The sequence below is a fragment of the Manis pentadactyla genome, chromosome 3, assembly GCF_030020395.1.
Source record: "Manis pentadactyla isolate mManPen7 chromosome 3, mManPen7.hap1, whole genome shotgun sequence".
Lineage (NCBI taxonomy): Eukaryota > Metazoa > Chordata > Mammalia > Pholidota > Manidae > Manis > Manis pentadactyla.
In genome coordinates this window covers 217,005,836-217,023,192 of record NC_080021.1, presented here as the reverse complement: position 1 = coordinate 217,023,192, position 17,357 = coordinate 217,005,836, and the positions used below count along the sequence as shown (strand labels likewise).

At 57.4% G+C, this 17,357-nt stretch overlaps 1 protein-coding gene across 6 annotated transcripts in view; it reads left to right on the top strand.

Moving 5' to 3' along the window:
- RAPGEF1 (Rap guanine nucleotide exchange factor 1) overlaps nucleotides 1–13,990 on the top strand; it is a 130,974-nt gene extending 116,984 nt beyond the window's left edge. For 5 of the 6 annotated variants that reach the window (XM_036913520.2, XM_036913510.2, XM_036913518.2 and 2 more), the window contains 11 exons: nucleotides 572–647; nucleotides 3,200–3,284; nucleotides 5,213–5,305; nucleotides 5,900–6,085; nucleotides 6,808–6,892; nucleotides 7,039–7,133; nucleotides 8,442–8,520; nucleotides 8,633–8,734; nucleotides 9,906–10,003; nucleotides 11,063–11,191; nucleotides 11,643–13,990. In XM_036913520.2, coding sequence (XP_036769415.2) covers nucleotides 572–647; nucleotides 3,200–3,284; nucleotides 5,213–5,305; nucleotides 5,900–6,085; nucleotides 6,808–6,892; nucleotides 7,039–7,133; nucleotides 8,442–8,520; nucleotides 8,633–8,734; nucleotides 9,906–10,003; nucleotides 11,063–11,191; nucleotides 11,643–11,793 — 1,179 coding nt within the window. In that variant the 3' untranslated portion in view covers nucleotides 11,794–13,990. Of the gene's footprint in view, nucleotides 1–571; nucleotides 648–3,199; nucleotides 3,285–5,212; nucleotides 5,306–5,899; nucleotides 6,086–6,807; nucleotides 6,893–7,038; nucleotides 7,134–8,441; nucleotides 8,521–8,632; nucleotides 8,735–9,905; nucleotides 10,004–11,035; nucleotides 11,192–11,642 lie in introns of all 6 variants that reach the window. The other variant, XM_036913515.2, reaches the window with a different exon arrangement.
- The last annotated feature ends 3,367 nt before the right edge of the window (nucleotides 13,991–17,357 follow it).

The window sequence follows — 17,357 nt, the reverse complement described above, 5'->3', positions numbered from 1 at the left end:
GCCAGGTTTATGGGTTAAAGCCTGTTTGCATGAAAATAGGACTTTCCTTAATTGGCAGGCGCAGCTGGTGGTCATGTTGGCAGTGCCAGTGTGACTGAACATTTTTGTGACACGTTGCACCCCCCTAAGAAGGGCTCCCTGGGCAAACCTGTGACATTTTGCCAAGTGACTTCTCCTTCCACCTGGTGAAACATTCAGATTTAGAGCAGCTCACGTCAGTTTTAGAGCATGAATATACTTGGAAATAGTCTTGCTAAGCCCAGTCATCCTGGGCTTGCTGGTAGCATTTGCCTGTGGTGTCCCACCAGTCCCCCTGTGAGAACGTCCTCACCTCTGACCCACAGGTGGGCAAGCGGAACGGCACCGTGCCCCCAGGCCAGTTGTGTCCCCAGAGCTGTGTGCCCTGGCACCCACGGTGGAGAGGCTACAGCGCTCCCGGGGTGAGGGGAGCAGAGGGAAGGGGCCCAGGGCCTCTGCAGCTCAGGCTTGCTCATCACCCCCTGCCTGACTCCCGGAACCCACCCTGCGGCTGCATTCTGCCTCATGTCCACCTCTGATGTTGTCATTGCAGGGTGATGACGGGCCAGACGTCCGCGGGGGATCTGGGGATATCCTCCTGGTCCATGCCACCGAGACAGACAGGAAAGGTACAGCAAGCCCTCCCTGCGGCCTGTGTCTGAGCTCGCTGGACAGGCTCTGGTCTGGTGAGGCCAAGGAGCCGCTCAGTGCAGCTGCCCTGCCCTCTGCTCTCCTCCAGCAGCCCAGAGTGGGTTGGAGCGGCGGTCCCGGGCTGCTGGCTCACCGTGGGAGGCCCCCCGTGGGGTCAGGTGCCATGTCTCCAGAGCCAGGCCCTCTGCTTCCCGGCCCTCTCAGAGCTGTCCTCTGTTGGTACTGGACAACGATGGGCCCTGGGGCCCCGGGGCGGGAGAATGAGTTTCAGGTGTAGAGCTTGGGCACCTAGTAGGTGCTGCACAAACAGCCGGTCACATGGCAAATGCCCAGTAGTACTGCAGCCAAGGTAACATGCGGGCGGCCTCACAGACCTTCCCTGATGCCCGACCCCCTGCTGCTAGACTGGGCTTCACACGCATGCGCCGCAGGGAGTCCTGGGAAGCAGCCTTTGGTCGGCCTCCGGCGGCGTTACCTTTGCAGGTCGGGACCCGGCCTTCAGCAGCCCTTCAGAGCCGCCCACTCAGGGTCCCAGTCCTCTGAGAGGCCTGGGCACACGGGGCCTGCTGCCAGTGGCCTCAGCTGGCAGAAGAGCTGCCAACACAGCGTGTTCCAGGAGGGAAGGAGAGGAGGGGCTGGCAGGGAGAGAGACGGAGCGCTGCAGTGCCTGCGCCCCCACAGTGGCCGGGCCTCTCCCCACACTTGTTTTCTTTTTACATTTAAAAAAAGTATTCAGAAGATGATGTGACAGCAATATTAAACTAAGTCATGGAAGGAATTAAACACCCCAGTCTCGGACTCTGACCCACCAACTTCGTGTTTATAAATGACCTTGTGCTATGTTTTTATATCAGATTTCCCGAAGTATGTTACACAGAATGATTCTGGGAATTTTTACATTATGCAACTAATACAAAAATAACATTGGCCTTGCAGAAAACTTGAAAGATATAGAAAAAGAAGAAATGGCTCCCACAAACTCACCACAGCCACTGTTTCTCCCTCTGGGGTCTCTCCACCCCTAGTTTGTTCTGACCTGGGCAGAGCCTGGTCCTGGGGACGTCAGGTTCGAATCCCGCTGTGCCATTCACAGGCCTGGTGGTGCTGGGCACGTGCCCTCACTTGCTGCCCTCGGCCACCCCTGCTGTCTGACAAGGCTGACGATGCCCAGTGGATGTAAAGGACAGAGTGAGGGCAGAGCATGCGGGGCGTAGATGCTCAGGAAGGCGCCACTGGCACCCCAGGGGCTGCCCTTGCTCTGCTTCCTGCAGGGGACCCTCCTGCACACCAGACAGGCTGGAGCTCTGTCCTCAGCCGGGCCCGGGGAGCATTTCCACTTTTATCCAAGAGTAGAAGGTTGAGATGGGAGCTGGCTCCAGCCCTCGGCTCTGTCCTGCCAAGTGTAGCCAGCTGTGGCCTGGGCCAGAGGGAGGCCCGCAGGCAGGGCAGCCCGAGAACCTTCTGGTCTGTGCCAGCCATGTCTGGGAGAGGAGGCGCTGCTGCCGGCAGGGCTCCCGTTGCTTCTCTTGATGGGGAGCTGTCGAGGCTCCAGGGACCTAAAGTCCTCTGTGCCTGGGATGGATTGTTGGGACGGAGGCCCCGGGTCACTCAGCTGCTTCCTCCGGCCGGTGGCTTGCTGAGGACAGAGGCCTTCTCCCCGTGCAGACCCAGAGACGGGAGCAGAGGTGGCCTCTCCTCTCGTTTGTCCTGGGAAGTGTTCTGCCAAGCCTGTGCTGCATAGCCAGAGAAGCGGGAATCCCGAGATCCCCCACCCAGCAAGGGGGCATGAATGAGAGAAGTACAGGGAGGCGGCCTGGGTCCGGAAAGGACGTGTGTGCGTGTGCACGCGTGCACACCCGGCCTCAGCAACGAGCGCAACGAGCACAGGCTTTGGAGCCAGATCGGGCTCCAACCTCAGCTCCAGCATGGAATGGCCACAAGCCTGGCCAGGTCATTGGTCTCAGGGAATGTCCTGTATTTGGAACATTCTCCTTTTTCTTTATGCCAGAGACTGCGTGGTTGGGAGGATGTATCACAACCACGTATAAATGGGGGGCCTTGGTATTCCAGGAAGGTTGAGAATCCCTGGCTAGACCCAGCCCCTCCAAACGGAAGAGCAGGTGGTGGGTGGAGCCACCAGCCCGAGACCCACCCGCATCGGGAGCCGGGCTCCTCCTGCCTGGCCTTGCATCCCCTGGCGCCTGGACCTGCCCATTTGCGTATTCCAGCAGTGTGCCAGGCTGTGCCCCTTTGACCTTCCTTAGGCCTCTTGCATGTGGAAGTCCCAAGGTGTTTGTTCCTGGGCCCTGCCATCTGAATGAGTTACCTGTGGTTTGGCTTCAGAATCCTGCAGATGAGTTCGGGTTATGTTCTCTGCACCCATGTTTAAGCCCTTTTAATCCTTAAGTCGTAGGACAGACAAGAAGCTCTCAGTGTCTAATCAGGGTGGCAAATACTTGCAGCAGACCTGCCGCCCGTCCCTGTCCCTTGCCGGTGGCAGGCGTCACTAATCGATCATTCCTCTCTCCAGACCTTGTGTTGTACTGTGAGGCCTTCCTGACCACCTACAGGACCTTCATCACCCCTGAGGAGCTCATCAAGAAGCTGCAGTACAGATATCCTTTCCCACCCCCAGCCCTGGTCCCCACTGCCCACACCTCCGAGCCTTCCAGAGCCAGGAGAAAGGGGCCTTGCCCGCTCAGTCCTCCCGCGGAGAGTCATGTGGGGCAGAGGGCGGCAGGGACGGAGGTGCCCAGCCCTGCTCTGCTGTGTCCTCGCTTGGGGACCTCGCACAAGGCCTCCTCTTTAAGCCTCTGTCTTCATCTGTAAAAGGGCCGAGGGCCCCAGCAGGATTCTGTGAAGCGGCCAGACACAGGGCGTGTTGCCTGATGGCAGCTGTGGTCACTGGATGGTTCTGAAAAGAACTGGACAGAAGTGACCAACCCAGAGAGGGAGGTGCAGGGTGTGTGCAGGCCCTGTCGCTTCTCAGAGCTGAGTCCTGGGGCATCGGGGGCGATGGCTACCGAGTGCCAGGGGCTTGCGGGGATCCAGATTCAAGTGCACAGCCTCAGCAGGCATAGCCACTCAGCTGTGGCAGGCCCAGCAGTGGACAGGAACCCAGCATCCCGTCGGCCCCCAGCCCTTGACCTCATCCGCCCCTCGGGCTTACTCTCCAAGACACCACGCCCTGCCTTCATGCCAAGGAAGGCCCCGGGGCCTGGAAGGACCCACTCTCGCCACCTCCTTCTCAGGTCCAGACCTGCCCCTCCTGCCGAGGCCAACCTGGAGCTGCTGCTCCATCCAAATCGGGGCCTGGCCTGGTGTCCTGCTCCTTGGCCCGTGACTGCCATCTGCTGGACAGCTGCCGTCTCAGAGAGGAAGTCTGGGGCCCCTAAGCCTTCCCCTCTTCCTGCCCCACCGAGAGGCCCTGTCCCAGGACTGAAGTGGATGGTCCCCATCCCAGAGACTAGCTTCCCTCCAGCCTCACACATGATTGCTCGTGGGTCTGACTCTCAGGCTTATTGGGAACTTCCTAGTGTAGGGCCGACACTAAGTGTCTGCACATGTGATTTCACTTAGGTGTGATGCTCTTATATGTATCATCACCATGTCATGTGGTACCATTACATTATTTCCTATTGTGTAATTAAGGAACCTGAGGCTCAGACGTTAAGTGATCCATGTGGCTGTTTGGTGGGAGACCCCCACCCCCACCCGCCTGACTGCAGTGCTCAGGTGCTCGGCATCACCCGCTTGGCCGCATCAGGCGTGCTCCTGGCAGTGTGGAGCAGCAAGACCACGGGCACGTCCAGCTAATGCGCCCTCAGTGCTGCCGGCCCTGGGACTGCCCGGCACGTGGCTCCTTCCCGAGCACCCCTAGACGGCCAGAGAGCGGGCAGGATGGAGCTGGAAGAGGGCCTGGAGAGGCAACAGTGAGCACAAGAGGGCAGCGAGAAACCGCGACCCCCCCCAGGCAGACACAGTGGCCCCCACCAGGGTAGAAACTGTGACCCCCGGCCCCACGGCAGAATCCGTGGCCTGGGGAGTAGCTGGTGGCAGGCAGGCGTGTGAAGGACAGCTGTGCTTCAGGTGGCCTCTAGAGCTGTAAAAAGATGGACAGGAACTCATGGCAGGAGTGGAGGAAGACCCTGCCCACCTCTGTGCCTCTCTGGGGCCCCGGGGGCTTTAGGACACTGGTTCTTGACTGTCTTTCTCCCCCCGGGAAGCTCTGCAAGGAGCCTTCACTGTATAAGTTTCACAGGAACCTTGGGTTGACCCCAGTGGGAGGTCAGGCCTGGGCTGTGCCGTGGGGCCCATTCTGTGGGGAGGAGACATGGTTAAGGACAGTCTTTGTGCCCAACGGCGCAGGCAGCACCCCGCTTTGCAGCTCTGGCTACACGTGTCCTGCCCTCATCCCGGTAGATGCTCACTTGTGGGGTTCCCACATCATAAGCCCTCCCTAAATGGTGACAGGAGGCGGCGGCTGCCCCTCACATCTCCCCATGCCTGCCTGTGACACTGGCTGTTTCCTTAACGCGTTCACGTACGAGAAGTTCTCTCCCTTCTCCGACACCTTCAAGAAGCGTGTCAGCAAGAACACATTCTTCGTGCTGGTGCGGGTGGTGGATGAACTCTGGTGAGTGCTGGGCACCTCGGGTTCCCTGCCAGGGCACAGGCTTCCCTGTAAGACGGGCGCAGCGTGTCCCACCTGCTCCTTGGGAGCACAGCCTGCATAGGCTGGGCCCTCCTGGCTTTGACTTGAGTCCCCCCAGGCCAGCTCTGCCCCGTCTTCCTTGTGGGGCCCCCAGCCTGGTCTGGAGAGTCCATGGTGGAGGAGCCCCGAGGCCGTGCCTTCACGGCATCCACCTCCTGCTGAGGGGGTGGCCTGAGGAGCCGCACGGAGCAGTGCAGGGGCAGCTCCGGGCGTCTAGTCCGAGGGGCCAGCACCCTGTGACTCATCACCCTCGCGGCAGCAACCGCTCCTCTGGGGCAGGATTCGTGCGGATTTGTCTCCCAGCACAATCCCAGGTGCTGGTCTGGTGCGGCCAGCGTTTTCCGATACGGTGACAGTCACGTCCCAGCCCTGAGGAGCCCTCCCGAGACTGCGTCCCTCCCTCTTCTGTGAGGCGTCCCAGCTCTGCTGGCTGCTGCCCCACGGCCCTGGGTGCCCTGAGGAGGCTGTGCACCCTGCGGCATCAGCCTTCTTCCTGTGCTTGGCCCTCGCCTGCAGCCTAGTGGAGCTGACAGAAGAGATCTTGAAGCTGCTCATGGAACTGGTCTTCCGCCTGGTGTGCAACGGGGAGCTCAGCCTGGCCCGCGTGCTCCGCAAGAACATCCTAGACAAGGTGGACCAGAAGAAGCTGCTCAAGTGCGCCAACTCTGACCAGCCCCTGGCCGCCAGGGGGGTGGCCGCCAGGTGAGCCACCAGCGGCACGTCCAGGCTTTCTCTGGCCCGGCCTCTACCAGGAGCTGTGCCTGGGAGCTGGCCCTCTGTCCATGTCCCCCAGCTCACCTCCCCAGGCCCCCAGGCTCTGTGACAAGGTGCCACACGGGGTTCCCCTGGTGGGGCCCCTTCCAGGGATGTGTGTGGCATGTCACCTTTCATGGGGATGTGGGGAGGTGAGGTGTATGGGGCTCACCACGACAGGGACAGATGGGTGCATCCCTGCTGTGGCTCTTGATCATCGTCCTGGCACTACTGTGGCAGCTGTTCTCATACAGCCCCGCCTCTGGTGCCATCCTGAAGGTTCCCAGTAACCTGTGGGTAGGTTCTAGCCTGGTGCCTGCCCCTCTACCCCAGCCCACATGTCTGTAGATTTGATCACCTCCTTGTTAGTGTTTCAGCCTTCATTCCTACGGTGTCTCTGTCCCCTCCGGGCCCTGGAAGCAGGTCAGACTGTGAGTTCTTGGGCAGCCGAGCTGTCTGTGAGCCCACAGGAGGGGCGCCGCAGAGGCAGAAGAAGAAGGCAGGCTCCGTTGCCCCAGGGAGGAGCATGGTCTGGGCCCGGCCCTCTGCCCCTCTGTGGCGTGGCCTCCATTCTCCTCCTGTGCCCCAAGGCCTGCAGTGCAGTGCCTGCTCGGCATCAGCTCCCACCATCCCTGTCCTCCGAGCCCTCACCTTGTGCCTCTGTCTTCCAGGCCGGGGACCTTGCATGACTTTCACAGCCATGAAATAGCTGAGCAGCTGACCCTGCTAGATGCTGAGCTCTTTTATAAGATAGAGGTACGGCGTTGAGTGGAGCCAGGGCTGGGGGAGGGCTATCCCTTGCCCCTGGCAAGCCACTGCTGTGCAGCCCTGAATAAGAGAAACCGCCCTGGCACGGGGCAGCCAGATGCCTCCAGCTCTACCCAGTCTACTTCCTTTTTCAGATTCCAGAGGTTTTACTTTGGGCAAAAGAGCAGAATGAGGAGAAGAGCCCCAACTTGACCCAGTTCACAGAGCACTTCAACAACATGTCCTACTGGTAAGGGGAGGCCGCAGTGTGAAGCCCCTGGTCTCTTATGGCAGCATACGTGGGTGGCCTTCTGTTTTCCTTCGCAGAGAGCTCCAGTGGCAAGGAAAGGGAGGTGCCTGTCTTGTTCCTCCCGTCTCCTTCTAGGCCCCATGGGTACTGACTGTGAGCAGAGAGCAAGGGCAGGGACAGGACCGGGGGTGTCTTGTACATTGGAGAGGGCCATGTGGAGGCCTGGTTGAGGAGTCCTGGGCTCAGCAGGCAAGAGTGCCAGGACTGATTAGTGATGTCTGCTGTGGTGGCAGCATGGGAGTAGGGTCAGGTGTGCCATCCTGCCCTGGTCATTTTCAGTCTCTCCACTGCCAGGCTGCCTCTCACTCTGACTCTGCCTACAAGAGAACAGCAAAAGAGTGGGTTCTATTAATACTTTTATTTAGATTTTATTCTTAAAGCAGAATGAAGCCCCGAAGTGTCTACAATATAACAGAATTGTTGGCTCCTCAGCGTGTAACTCACGAGGTCCCATAGCCTCTCAGCATCAGGTGGAGGGTGGACAGGGCACGGCAGCCTCCGGTCTGGTGCTGTGGCAGAGCCCACCCTGCAAGATCCACAGCTGCTACCAGGGGAATGTTTCATGTTTATTAAATGCCCTGAGGGCTGCTTGTTGGATACCCTGTGGGTCGTCTCCACATTCCCTGCCCTCTCCCTGCTCCTCAGCAAGCCCAGGACCAGCTGCCAGCCAAGCCCGGCCCCTTGCTGGGCACAGGAGGCTGCCCAGGGGTGGACCTGCAGGAGGCTCAGAGCTCTGGCCGAGTGCACTCAGCGCACGCACCCTTTGTGGGGCACAGGAAGCAAAGCGGGGGCACTGCCTCCCCGTGCCCAGCAGTGGGCCCTGTGAAGGCGTGGGCTCGAGGCCACCATGAGGTCCTCGTGCGAGGCTGGCCTTTGGTAAGGTTCTGAGTGCACTCCGTCAAGGCCAGCCAAGTGGCCCACGTGCGGCTCGTCTCCAGAGCTAGACTGCAGCCACACAGGCAGCACGGCCAGCCCCAGCAGGGCTCAGGGTCAGCGCTTATCAGGAAAGCTTGCTTTGCCACTCCATCCGCGGGTCGGGTCCCACCCTGGTGGGTAGCCTCCTCCCTGGGGTGCCTGGCCCCCAGAGGACAGAGACTGGGGCTGTGCCTGGTGCCCCACGAGCCCTGGGCACACTGTGGGTGCGGGCACATGGTTGGTGCGACGTCCGTATTCCATCTCCTGGAGGACCACCAGGGGCCTGATGGGGACCAGGCAGCTCAGCCGGCTCTCTGCCCTTGGTCCCTGCAGGGTCCGGTCGATAATCATGCTGCAGGAAAAGGCGCAGGACAGGGAACGGCTGCTCCTGAAGTTCATCAAGATCATGAAGGTAAAGTGGGCACCTCCCCAGAGCCTGCTCCTTCCGGCCCAGCCCGAGAGCCGGAGCCCCGGGCCTGCCCGTCCTGCACCTGCGCTCACGGCCGCCTCATCCCTCTCTGCAGCACTTACGGAAGCTGAACAACTTCAACTCCTACCTGGCCATCCTCTCGGCCCTGGACTCTGCGCCCATCCGCAGGCTGGAGTGGCAGAAGCAGACCTCGGAGGCAAGCGGCCGGGGAGGGAGCCGGGCGAGCCGGCTGTGGCAGGATGTGCCCCGGGTGGGGAGAGAGACCTGGGCACACCCTGGCTCTGCCCCGACCCGCCCTGCCGCAGCTCCTTATCTCTGCACGCCGATCATCGGGCCCAGGGGGGCTCCATGGTCAGGCTGGGGTTGCCGCGTCACAGCGTCCTGCTGCCTGGGCCCACCTCTGCCTGCACCTTCCCTCCTCGGCCCATGTTCCTGGAGGGCTGCCTGGGGCTGGGGGCAGGGGGGCTCCCCAGGGAAGCGTTAAGCATACCAAGACCTTCGCTAGTGTGATGAATTTCCTGGAAGGGAATGGAGTTCCTGCTGGGGGTGCAGGGGAGCAAACAGGTGCAGAGCCTGTGGGAGTGGGTGCCCTCAAGCGGCAGGACAGATGCCAGCATGCCCGTGCCAACGGGGAGCAGCCCGACTGGGTCCTGAGGGCCTTGGGGGGGCCTTAGCAAGGATCGGACCTCTACCCTCGTGTGGGAGATGTTCCCTGGGGAGGGAGGCAACACCCGCAGGAGGGACATTGGTTGGGCCACTCAGGAGCATCTCCCAGAGTGACATGAAAGGACAGTTAGAAAAGCGTTGTGTGGAGAAGTGGGACACTGGCTGCTACAGGAACTGAGGTCCTAAGGCAGCAGGGAGCACTTCTCATACTGGGGTGAGAGGTGGCAAAGAGGCAGGCAAATGGTGGTCCCCGCAGGGGGCAGGGTTGGCTGAGTCCCCTAGACAAGAACGCACTGTACAGATGGGCTCACAAGGTCCCCTGCCAGCTCTGGTGACTCTGCCTTGAATGCGGTGGGGAGCGAAGGATGGCGGGAGCTGGGGTGACGGGGCTCAGCCTGGGCTTAGCAGCCCATGGGCCATAACGTGGGCAAAACCGAGCAGGGGGCCGAGCTCCGGGCCCTGTACCCACAGTGGCGGTGGTTGCTCAGAGACAGGCTTCTGAGCAGGCACGAGGAGCCCCCTGGGCCAGTCCTCCGCAGAAGGCCTGTGTCCCTGCTGCCCAGGCAGGGCCCACTGCTGGCTCTGGGTTCACATGCCTGGGTGCCCTTGGGCCTGGGCAGTGGCTAGGTGATACGCTGGTCAGCAAGGAGGGTCTGGGCCCCAGCATTGTGTCGGCGCTCACGGACGCCCCTCCTGCCTAGGGCCTGGCTGAGTACTGCACACTGATCGACAGCTCGTCCTCCTTCCGAGCCTACCGGGCCGCCCTGTCGGAGGTGGAGCCGCCGTGCATCCCATACCTGTGAGTGGGGCCTCTGCCCGTCTGAGAAACCCTCCCTTAAAGGTTTCCAACTAAGATGTTTCTGCTTCCACTTTAACTTTAAAAGTAAAACATGCTCCTTGTTACACAATTTAAATGGAAAAGAAGGGGTCCGTGAGAGCGGCTCTGTCCTTCCCAGCTCCCAGCCCATGTTCCTTCCCGGGCCCGCCAGGCAGTGTGGAGTCGCACACGTGCACAGATGTGCGTGTCTTCTCCGCAGTGGCATTGCTCTGTGTTGCAGCAGTCCTCAAACTTGGCGCCCATTTCAACCACCTGAGGGCCCTGCCATTGCCCGAGAAGCTCTGAGAGCCCTTGGCCTAGAGAGGCTCGGAGAGGGTCCCCCAAGTGCGGGCCCTGGAATGAAATAGGTGTTTCATGGAGAAGGATCCTGTGGTCACATGAACTTGAGAAATGGTGGGAAAATCACAGCTGAGCAGCTCTCTTGACTACAGGACTTAGGAAAGCCCTCCCTGTGCTGGTGGGCTCCAGCAGGGTGCAGAGAGAGCAACGAGACCCAGCAGCGGCCGGGGGCTGAGGGCTTGCCGAGCACCCCCAGGGGCCGGGGCTGCCCTTGCCGCAGAGACATGGCTCCTGACCGTCTTGCTTCCCGGCCTTTCTGCCCTCACTGACCGCTCTGCCCCTCAGGCAGGCTCTCCCTGGGCTGGGCTCTCCGCCTGGGTCCTCAGTGTCCTCTGTACGAGCACGTTACCTGACCTGCTAACAGAGGATCTACATGTGCCCCCCCACCCGTTTAGCATTTTTTTTCCCCATTCGTGCATTCATTTAACTTTAGCAAACGCACACCTCTGGGGCACACTGCGGCAGTGCTGTAGCAAGTGCGCCACCTGAGGAGCCAGAGCTGCTCTCTCAGGGACCCAGAGGTATGCAGGTCAGGATTCACGCTGGAAGAAACAAATGCCCAGACGTGCTGTGGGTTTTCAGCACAGCCCAAAGGCCAGGGCCTAGTCAGGTACTGGCTCGCCTGTAGAGCAGCTGCCCTCGGCCCCTCTGCAGAGCAGTGAGGGCTTCTCCGTCCCCCAGGGGACTCATCCTGCAGGACCTCACCTTCGTTCACCTGGGGAACCCTGACCACATCGACGGGAAGGTGAACTTCTCCAAGCGGTGGCAGCAGTTCAACATCCTCGACAGCATGCGGTGCTTCCAGCAGGCGTGAGTGCAGCCCCGTGGGGTGGGGGGCACCTCTGAGCCCTCAGCTCCTGGACCCTGAGGTGGTCACCGAGGACCACTGGGGGGTGGACTCCTGCTCCCCACAGTCTGTCAGGACCTGAGAAAGTGCACACCAGCTCAACGTAGTGCTCACCTGCCACATCACACGGGCAGCAAGGGCGGGCCTAGGACCAGAGCCCACCCAGGATGATGAGCCCAACATGCGGCGGGGCCAGAGGAGAGGGGTTCCCTGGGGTCCATGCTTGGGGAGCCCAGCTTCTGCAGGCCCACGGGGACCCGCAGGGCGCAGAGCACAGCTGTGGGGTCCAGCTCGGACTCTGCATGCTGGTGGCTGCATCTCTTGAGCACCGGTGTCTCCCCCGCCAAAGGAAGGGGCAGTTTGCCTGGGGCTGTTCAGCCACGCAGGCTCACTGGCTGCCCCTCCGCCCACCAGGCATTATGACATCCGGAGAAACGACGACATCATAAACTTCTTCAATGACTTCAGTGACCACCTGGCCGAGGAGGCCCTATGGGAACTCTCTCTGAAAATCAAACCCAGGAACATAACAAGGAGAAAAACAGACCGGGAAGAGAAGACCTAGACTCAGGTGCCGCGAGCCGGGAGAACGCTCAGGAAGGCTCGGAGGGCAGCTCGCGGCCATGAGGGATGCCAGACCTGTCGCGCACGGTGCCCGCCCCCCGGGGCAGGCTGCAGGCGTCGCCTCAGAGCCACAGGCCCGGCCCGGCCTCCGCGGCACGGGGCAGGAGCCCAGAGCCCGCAGCAGCTCCCTGCCTCCCTCCTCCCCGGGAGCGGCCCCCGGGGCTGCAGCGGAGCCAGCAGGCAGGCCTCACGCTGACCTCTGACCCAGTGGTTTTCTGTTTGGGGTTTGGTTTCTGCTTTGACGTCTCTGTTCCCCTTGCTCCTTCCACCCACAGCCTGGGAACAGGGGTCTTCACCTCTCCCCAGGTTCCAGGGTCCTGAATCTGCTGAAATGACAATTGAGTGGAGACCTGAAGACCCGGGCGGGGCTGCACTCCCAGTGACCTGGGGTGAAGGGGACATTAGCTGGGTGGGCAGAAAGCAAGATGCCCCAGGGGCTCCTCTGGCTTCCCGGGTCCTGCTTTTTAAATGGAGGCCGAGGTAAGCTTTTTACCTGGCCTGGAAAGGTACGACCGACGGCCCCCCAGCGCCCTGGAGCTTGCGCTCCTGTCCCGGTACTGGCCCTCCCCGGCATTGGGCACCATGTGGAGCTGGGAGGGAGAGGGTAGAGCAAGCCAGGGCTTTACCACCCGAGAGCCGCGATGAACCTGCGCTGGGCCCGCAGCTCTCAGAGAGGGGGGAGCGGGGGGCCTTTTGGTCCCGGACTGGCCCAGCAGCCTCCTCTGTCACTTGCTGTGTGCCTTAAACACCGCGTCTGCAGCTCCCTTCCTGCCTTGCTCTGTCCCAGCAGACCTGCCAGTGCCAGAGCCAAGCTGTCCCCCTGGAAGGGCGGGACCACCCTGAGGGCACGGGTCTGGCCCACCCCTCCCCTGCCCACCCTGGCAGGCTTGCTTCCTCCTCTGAGAAGCATCTTCAGGAGGAGGTGCGCCTTCCAGCCTCCTTGTCCAGAGCCACTCTCGCTGCTGCGCTTGACAGTCTGAGGCCAGGTCTGTTGGGGGGGTGGCTCAGCACACTGAGGGGCTGGGCTCCGTGCCACTCAAGGTGGGCGAGGACCTGGCAGAGTGGGGACAGCTACACCCATGCCTGTTTTCCCTGATTGAGTGCTCGCTTCTCCTGGGTTTGGATGGCCAAGCAAACACCAGGGTATGTGTAGAGAGAGCAAGAAAAGGCAGAAAGCAACATCTGTTGATTAGATTTTTCTTAAAGAAACAACCATGTCACTTTGAGTCCTTCATGGGTTTTGAGCAGCTTTTATCATGAAGAAAATTTGGGTTTTTTTTTTCCTCTTTTGTTGTCCTGTACATAGAGGGGGGAATCTGTGAAATGTCAGTGACCATCCCCGGGCAGTGGTCCTGCTGGCGGCGGGCGGGTCGTATCACTTCATTATTTAAGAGTGTGTGTGGTCGCTGTGATGAACAGTACCGTGGGGGGGGGGTTCGTACCCGCTTCTTGAAGTCCTCTCATTTCAGCCTTTTCCTCTTCCTCCTCGTCTTCCCTCGCGCCCTGGCCCAGCTCTGCTGGACGCTGCTGTGGGCACGCAGGGCTGTGGACAGCGGCGCCTAGAGCCTCCCCTCTGCAGAGGCCCAGGCACATGCGCTGTGTGTCAGCCTCAGAAACCCAGCTGCTCGTAGCGGGGGGATGCGTGTCTGTGCGTCTGTTCACAAGAACGGGGCAGGGTTGGGGCAGGAGCTCCACCGGGACTCAGCTCTTCCCTCCGGGACCCCCAGTGGGGTCTGAGCAGACACGCCGGGCAGGCGGTGCAGGGGGCGCTGCGTGAGGACAGCAAGTGCAATGTGTGGTTAACTTACTGGCTGACAGGCTTTTCCCACCCTGCACCTCGCGACACTGCGGCTCAGGGAGTCGTCAGACGCGAGCCGCTGCAGCCCGGCTGTGCCCTGTCAGCCTTGGGGGCAGGTGCGGGAATGGAGCGTTAGACGGGCCCGCCCATCAGGGCCTCCTGGCTCCCTGCGGCTGGGGGTGGGGCCGACGTCTGCGCTGAACCCGCTGCTGCCCAGATTCCCCAATGTTACGTTGTAATATATCCCCCGACTAACCGACCTGATAGTGGCATCTTCCTGCAGACATTTCAAACCTGTAACTTTTATATGAAAGAAAATAAACAACAGATAAAAGCTGTGGCCGCGTGTCAAATGGCAGTCCGAGCTGCCTCTTCATGGAGCCCGGGAGGCAGGGCTCCTGCACACCGAGGGTGCGGGCCCACGTGCTGCTGTCGGCGGCGGCATGGATGGCGCCGGCTCCTGCCCTAGGAGTGAGTGAAAGCACAAAGCTATGCTGCCTGCCACCCCAACGTCCCGGTAAAAACTGACATTTCTCGGGTGGAACTCGGGCCGCCTGAGTAGCTAAAGCCGCTTCTCAAAGCCTCTGAGGTGCTGTTCTTGAAAATATGCCTTTTGCGAGATTCCATCCTCTCCCGCCACGAGGCAGTGCACCAGCTGGAGCCCAGCTGCCTGATCCACAGGAAGCAGCACGCCCTGTGGGCCCCGCCCAAGGCAGGCTGGCTCCACTCAGGAGGGACACCGGGCTCATTTCCATGCACTGTCCTCTGTCCTCCCAGGGCCACCTCACACGCCGGTCAACCAGCCCTGCCTTCAGTGTCCCAGAGAAAGACTAGTACCTCCTGAGTCCTTCACTCCCATCTGCCCCACCAGCTGAAAGTGCCAAGAACCAGCCTGAACTGGCCCCAACCTCTGTGCAGGTGACTCAGAGGTGACAGGCCCTGTGCATGCATTTTGACCATCACTCCTTTGTCCATCACCCCACCAGGACACATGGAGGTACCTGGTAGGGCAGGGTCCGGGTCATTCTAGTCCTGCCTTAGCTGGGGACACCCTGGAGAAATCTGGCTCTTGGCTAATAGGGGCTCTAGTCCTAGCACAGAAGGGGCCTCTTCTTTGTTCCCGGTTCTCTATCTGGAAGCAAGGGGGTGATAGTAACAGCTTCTCCCTCATAAGGTCTGAATGCTCAGCGAGTTAATACCTGGCACGGTTTGGAGAGCTGTCACCAGCATCATTACTTACCGAGCATGTTTGGGTACCAAGCACTTTGCTTCACTCAGTGCTCTCAAATGAGAAATGACACAAGTGAAATATTACAGCCATGATCAATGCTACAAAGAGGTACTTGACATTACAGAAGTTAAATCTGATTTGAAATCCCCTCACAAACATCAGGTCCAGAGAAGCCAAACAGAAGGGGAAACACATCTCAATTCACTTTGTGAGTGGGATACAACCTTGACAGCAAATCCAGACGAGGACAGGACATGAAAATTGTTGGCAAATACTGATGCGAAACTTCTAAAATCTCAGCAACCCCAAACCAGCAATGTATAAAAATCAGTGCTCCCTGACCAAGTCGGGCTTACCCTGCAAGGATGGAATAGTATCAGAAAGTTGGTGAAGGTGCTGGATCCATATGCTAAACCCTTATTTGGGTGTCCCCTTCTGCTGCACCCTTCCTTCCTGGGCACAGAGGAGACTGCTTCCCGACCCTTTGAAATACATGTTGCTTTGGTCTGGGGACTTAGGAACACATATGCCACCCCCAGTTTCCCTGCCACGACACACACAGGTTCCAGGTGTTGAGATGGCAGAATCCCAAGTGGGGGGACACTCCTCCCACCCCCTGCCCCTGTCCCACATTGGATTTTACTTGAATAAAAGCTACTGAGATTTAAGTGTTCATTCATTTTCACAACATGGCCCAGCCTCTCCTGAATACACCACATTAACAGATTAAAGGGAGAACACCATATAGCCACCTGTAGTCAGAAAGGCCTTTGCTAAAAATGCAACATCCATTAATAATTTGGAAAAAAACTTTTAAATAGAAATCAATAACAATCTGATAAAGGTTACCTTCCAGAGTCCTATGCAAATACCATTCTTAATAGTAAAATATGCAGTATTTCCTTTAAAATCAGAACAAGGTAAGGATCCTACTACCCCTTTTTCTGTTCATTGTTATACTGGTGATCCTAGCAAGAAAAGAAAAATAACCAGAGATTACTAAGAAAATCTATCAAGGTAGTTAGGTGCACAATCAGATAAAAAACATTCCTGTATATAGTCAATAACTAGAATATAATTCTTAAAAGGATCCCATTTATACTCATATCACAAGTCTTAAGGTACTAGGAATAAACCCAACAAAAGATATATGAAATCTTCATAGAAAAAAGGATAATCGAACAAGAGGGTCTATTTGTAAATATGGACCCAACATAGGAGCACCTAAATATATAAAGCAAGTATTAACAACTAGAGGAAAAAAAAGCAGTATGATAATGGGGACTTTAATACCCCATTTATGTCAATGAATAGGTCATTCAAACAAAATAAACATTGGCCTTAAAGGATAACTAAGACCAGAGGGACTTAACAAATACATAAAGAATATCCCATCCAAAAGCAACAGAATACATGTTATTCTCAAGAACACAAGGACCATTCTGCAGGAAAGATCATATGGCAGTCCACAAAACAAGTTAATAAATTTGAGAAGATATTGAAATCATCTTCTCAAGCCACAGTGGTATGAAACTAGAAATCAGTTACAAGAAGAAAACTGGGAAACACACCAATGTGTGCATGTTTATCAACATGTTACTGAACAATGGATCAAAGGAGGAATCTAAAAGTACCTTGAGACAAATAAAAGTGGAAATAAAACATACTAAAACTTACAGAATGTAGCAAAAGCAGTTCTAAGCAGGAAATTCATAGGGAAAATCTAAAACAACCCAACTTTACATCTCAAGGAACTAGAGGAAGACTAAAGTTAGGAAAAAGAAGGAAATAAAGATCAGAGCAGAAATAAGTGAAATAGAGATTAAAAAGACAAGATTAATGAAACTAAGCTCGTTTTTTAAAAGAAGCAGAATTGAGAACTCTAGCTAGACTCACCAAGAAAAAAGAGGACTCAAATCAGAAATGAAGAGACATTACAATTGATACCGTAGATATTCAAAGGATCATAAGAGAATACTATGAACAATTATATGCCAACAAATTTGACAACCTAGAAGAAATGGATGAATTCTGAGAAACATGCAACCTACCATGGCTGAATCATTAAGAAACAGAAAATCGGAACAAACTGATTACTAGTAAGGAGATTGAATCAATAATCAAAAACCCAACAAACAAAATTCCAGGACCAGAATGAAGAATTGACACAAGTTATTCTCAAAATTTTCCAAAAATAGAAGAACAAACACTTCCAAACTCATGAGGCCAATATTCCTGATAAGCACAGATGCAAAAATCCTCCACAAAACACTAGCAAACCGAATTCAACAATACATTAAAAGGACCATATATGATAACCAAATGGGATTTATTCCAGGGATGCAGAGATGGTTCAACATTCACAAGTCAATCAATGTGATATACACATTAACAAAATGAAGGGAAAAAAATCACATGATCATCTCAATAGATGCAGAAAAAGCATTTGACAAAATTCCATTTTTATGAGAGATTT